Source organism: Mandrillus leucophaeus, unplaced genomic scaffold (genome assembly GCF_000951045.1).
Source record: "Mandrillus leucophaeus isolate KB7577 unplaced genomic scaffold, Mleu.le_1.0 Scaffold831, whole genome shotgun sequence".
NCBI lineage: Eukaryota > Metazoa > Chordata > Mammalia > Primates > Cercopithecidae > Mandrillus > Mandrillus leucophaeus.
Window position 1 is genome coordinate 36,928 of NW_012109042.1, and position 5,172 is coordinate 42,099.

The following is a 5,172-nucleotide window of genomic DNA, read 5'->3' on the forward strand; positions in this document are numbered from 1 at the left end:
ACCACACACAAAAGCAGCAAGAAATGGCCATGCTGCCTTCTGGGCAGGACACTCCATCCTGCAGAAGGGACTTTTAGGCTCACTCCTCCATCTGTGAAGCTGGGCTCCCAGGGGACGGGGCAGGTGGTTGGACTCACCCTGTCTGCTTTCTTCTTCTGTGTAGCGACAGCAGAGAGGGCCCGCTCTAACTCTCCGGCAAACTTCCATGAATCATGCAGGCGGCTCAGCAGATCCCTGGACTCTCCTGGAATGAGAGACATTCAGATGTGGCCCAAAGGTCTCCCCATAAAGGCCTGTCAAAGTGCCAGGTTGAAGGATGACCGGGTGCCAGATTCCCACCTTGCAACTGCTGGACAGCACGCTGGCTGTAATAGAGTGCCATCTGAAGCTCAGTTTTCTCACATGTAAGGATTCGTATGGTATGAACCTGGGCCTTTGGGAGAAAAGACAAGCAAGTGCTGAAAGAGAAGCAAAGAAACCTTCTCCAGAGGACAGGAGGAAACTTCACACCCTCCACTCACCTCTAGCTCCCTCCTTAGGGCTTCCTGATGTTGGTGGCTTGCCTTCTTTTCGTATACAAAGAGGAAGACAGAGCTCATACTAGGGGGAGGCAGAGATGGCACAGCAAGACACATGCCCCCAGAACGGCACCACTGCCCCAGGACAGGCCCACCCATGGGACCAGGTTATCAGGGACCCTGTGGGGATGGGGTGGGATCTGGGGGGTGAGCCTTCTTCCCCAGGCTGGGAGTGGGCGAGATGAGACTGGGGCCTCTATATCTGAGCGTCCCCCAAACCCAGCAGCCATGTCATGAGCAAACAAAGAAATCACGTTACTTCTTCCAGCTGAGCTTGGTTCTGTTGTTTCAGTCAAAGGAAGGTGACTGAATGTGGCCCCTCGACTCTATTCCCCAGGCCAGGAAGCGGTAGGCAGGGGCCAGGGATGGATTTTCAAGGCAAAGTTCTTAGACCCAATGGGAACACGAACTGGTAAACTGTCCTCAACTCCCAAAGAAAAAGGACTTGGGTCTTTGTTGGGTTTTGCCCACAGCCACAGAACTCAAAGTCTGAAACTGGATTCTCTCGAAAAGACAGTCAGAAACCTTCAGAGATGGAGTGTGAGAAAAGCCCACCTTTCTGCCAGCTTGTGATTTAGAAAGGTGCCTTCATTCAACAAACACTGACTGAGCACATACGGGCCAGGGACGGTTCTTCACAGCGGGGATATAGGACGGAAAAGGCAGATAGGAGCCCTTGGCCCTGAGGTTTCCATTCTAGTGGGCCTTTAACTCTCGGACTCTCAGAGCTAACAGACACCTCTGATACTCTCTAACTCTACCTCAGGAAACGCAAGCCCGAGAAGGAGAGTTTACAGCAGGCCCTGGACTAGGGATTAACATAAAAACAACAATGATAAATCTCATTTAAACTTCACAAATGTAAGTAAAACAAAACCACCCCTATTTTACAGATGTGAAAAGAGAGGCCCAAAGAGCTCAAGGAATTTGCCCTCTATCATATCCCCAGCAGATGGAGAGGATTCAAACCCAGAATACTTAACCAGTACCTGGCAGTTCTTCCACAATCTCAATTACCCTCCACCACCCCTTGTGCCCTCTGTCCCCAGGAGCCTGGCCAGCCAAGACTCACATCCTCAGGTGAGTGGCAACCACCAGAAGTGGTTGTCTCAGGGTTAGTGCCGTTATTTATTTTCTTCTTTTTGGTGTCAGTTGCTCCTGTACCAACACTAGGGCTGGTCTGGGGATGAGAGTCTCTCAGCTGTGGAAAGGAAGAGCAGTGATACTCATGAGAACTAGAAACTCCTACAGTCACATCCTGCTTTACAGTTTCTACAAAATACCATTATACACCATCTGATTTAATGCCACCAACAACTGTAGGAAGTGTTGTCACAATCACTTAGTGACTGAGAGGGATTGATACCATGGCTGAAAAGAAGGCAATAATGGAACTGAAACTCAGTCTTCTGACTCCAACCTCTGGGGTTTTACCAAGAATCAGCAGCTGCCAGGGACCAAAACCAGAGGCAGAGGTAGAAAAGCAAATATTAAGTAGGCAGGAACTGTACACTGTGTGGTTTAGAGTCATACATCCTCACACATCTGTTAGTGTGAAGAAGTGCACCAGTACTTCTCAAAATTTATATTAATGTATCCTCATGGCAGAAGGCAGCCTTTCTGTGAAATCTGGGAATTTAACAGAAAGAGGACAACCCAACCCTCGTTTCAGAGAGAAGTCTTGTATATTCTTATATATCTATGTGACAGTCACCCCTAAGTACATTAATGTTTTGTCTCTCGGTAGAATCAAGGGAAACTGAGGCTTCAGAAAGATGCCCCATATTTATCCTGTGGCACTCAAAGTACCCCAGGTGGAGATGAGATGAGGAAGATTCAAGCTGTCAGGTTCAGTTTCCCAAGATCTGTTCCAGAGAAGACAGGCAGATCTCACTCCAGCAACCACTGACTGAGGGGCACTCTGGTCCCAGAACAATGCAGAATTCAAATGTGAGGTGGAGAACTCAAGAAACAATGTTCGAGTCTCTCTGGAGAGTAGAAGCCTGGGAGAAAACTAAACCAAACCTGTTCTCCCATTGCCACCCAGAGACACTGTTAACGTGTTGAGCTCATGGGGGACTTGTCGGCTTTTCACACTGTCAATGTCTGTGTTAAGGAAGTAAGGCAGCCTGAAACCTCTCTCTCCTAGGTCCCACAGTCCCCAATCCCCTTCCAGCTGGAAACCTGTGCTGCAACCAGGGGAACCTGAAATTGGCAAGAACACTTAGGGGACCGGGTCCTAAGTCCAGAGACCGGTCTCGTTGCAGTAATGACAGTTCCTAGAGGGACTACGACATCACTACTTTCCACTCCTCGGTGGAGTGGTGGGGGGGACACGTGAGTGCAATGCCCAAGTTGCCACTTTGAGATTAGGGAGGGGGGGTCACAGGATTGGGACCCAGGTCCTTAGAGACGCAAGCCCAAAGAGCCCAGGGAGGTCAGGCTTGGGGTGGCGGGAGGTGAGGGCCGAGTATGGAGCAGGGAGCCGCAGGAGTCACATGCCCAAAGTGACGCTGGGGCAACTGGTGGAGGACAGGTTCTGGGGCACCCAGGTGCTTGGAGACATGAGCCCAAAGACCCCAGGGAGGTCAGGTTTCGGGTAGCAGGAGGTAAGAGTGGACTACGGAGTGGGAAGCCCCAGAAGTCACGAGCTCAAAGTCACCCTGGGGTGACTGGTGAGGGCAGGGGCAGGACTCATGAGGGGGTTGGGCTGGCTCACAAGATTTGGGTGTGGGGAGCCCACAGGCACTGGGGGAGGGGCAGCCAGGTGTGCCTCAGGAGTGGCACAGATTCTGGCAGCAGTTTGGCTGTCAGAGGGAGCCTGGGGCTGAGTTGGGGTGCTGCAACCTGGTACATTTTACCTTTTCCTTGGCCTTAGCCAATTTTTTCTGTAGGGTTTCTTCGGACATCATGGGATGGGTAGGGCGGTGGGGTTGGGGCCACATCAGCACAGTCCAGGCGAGGACAACTATACACCTCCAGTCACCTACCAGGTAGCTGTGTGACTGAGCCAGAGGAGGCGTAACCAGGGCCACAGTAGAATGCAGAATAGGGGCGTGGCCTCAATGCTTCAAGCTCATTGGTCAATAAGATGAAAGGGAAAGGAGGCGTGGCCAGACAGCAGCGTGTCATGAAGGACCTGTGGTGTCACAAGGAAAGTCGCCCATGCAACCGCTGTCCCTGCCCACTCCAGGACAGGGGCGGGACTGGCTTTCACTTTAAAAACTTTAAAACTGTATAACCTCAATTGAGGTACAAATCCTATTAAAATGGAAATTTATAGTGTGCTTGATTATTGATAAAGACTATATTATCCTATATTCCAATAAGATAATATAATCACAATGATTTCCCTTTTTTGGAAAAACTTTCTCTTATTCTCCTACATTATTGTTAAGGTTTTATTAAACAAACAAACAAACAAACAAAAAACAAGAAACCTGTCTAACATCTTTAAAAACACAAAGTTTTAGAGCCAGGTGTGGCGGCTCATGCCTGTAATCCCAGCACTTTGGGAGGCTGGGGCGGGTGGATCACCTGAGTTCAGGAGTTCAAGGCCAGCTTGACCAACATGATGAAACCCTGTCTCCATTAAAAATACACAACTAACTGGGCATGGTGGCAGGTGCCTGTAATCCTTGCTACTTGGGTGGTTAGGCAGGAGAATCCCTTGAACCTGGTAGGCAGAGGTTGCAGTGAGCCAAAATCATGCCACTGCACTTTAGCCTGGGCTACTGAATGAGACTTTTTCTCTAAATACATATATACTTACATACATGCATACATACCTACATACACACACACACACACACACACACACACACACAAAGAAAGCTTTCCATTTAATAAGCACTCAAAGGTCTTTACAAGTTTAAAACAAATACAGGACCCTCTAAAGTAAGGCTAAATGCTAAGCGATGCGGGAGAGAAAAAAGACATAAATAACTCCCACTCTCATGAGGTTAATCACTAAATCCTATTTTTCTAGAATCACCTGGTCTCTCTAAGCCCTGAAAACGAAACTGAATTTCTCACTTGATACTTGGCTATGACTTGCAATAATGAAAACCAAGAATTGTGTTCTGTCACTGTGTATTGCTTGCTACCTGGGATCAAGGGTTGACTTTTTCATGATTTGCTCCATCACCTGTGTGCTTCTTATCCCAGACCAAACTAAGCTTTTTTCTAGAGTTCTACGATTTACAGTTTTACTGTATTACTTCTTGCTTTCCAATGGATACAAAGCAGAGTCCTGGTAGGCACATTTTTTATACCTGCAAAGATGGAAAACTAAACAGTTCCCTCTGTTCAATATTAAAACAAAAGTCCTGTAAACCTCAGATAGTGAGTGTAATACTTCGGCACTAGCATGAAAGTCTCAAATACAAAAAAAATACCAAGAACACTCCTAGCAAACAAAAGTAAGCTCTTGGCCGGGAGCAGTAGTTCACGCCTGTACTCCCAGCATATTGGCAAGCCAAGGTGCGGTAAGTCAGGAGTTGAAGACCAGCCTGCGCAGCATAGCGAATTCCATCTCTGCAAAAATTTTAAAAATTAGCTGGGCATAGCGGCACACACCTGTAGTCTTAGAGCT

General features: G+C 48.3%; 1 protein-coding gene across 1 annotated transcript in view; it reads right to left on the reverse strand.

The window, feature by feature from the left end:
- LOC105530604 (golgin subfamily A member 6-like protein 1) overlaps positions 1-3,490 on the reverse strand; it is a 6,916-nt gene extending 3,426 nt beyond the window's left edge. The window contains exons 1-5 of the mRNA XM_011968225.1: positions 3,440-3,490; positions 1,651-1,779; positions 522-566; positions 340-433; positions 138-244 (exon numbers count right to left, since the gene is read on the reverse strand). Of these exons, the coding sequence (XP_011823615.1) occupies positions 138-244; positions 340-433; positions 522-566; positions 1,651-1,779; positions 3,440-3,490 (426 nt within the window). The remainder of the gene's footprint in view (positions 1-137; positions 245-339; positions 434-521; positions 567-1,650; positions 1,780-3,439) is intronic.
- Positions 3,491-5,172: the final 1,682 nt, after the last annotated feature.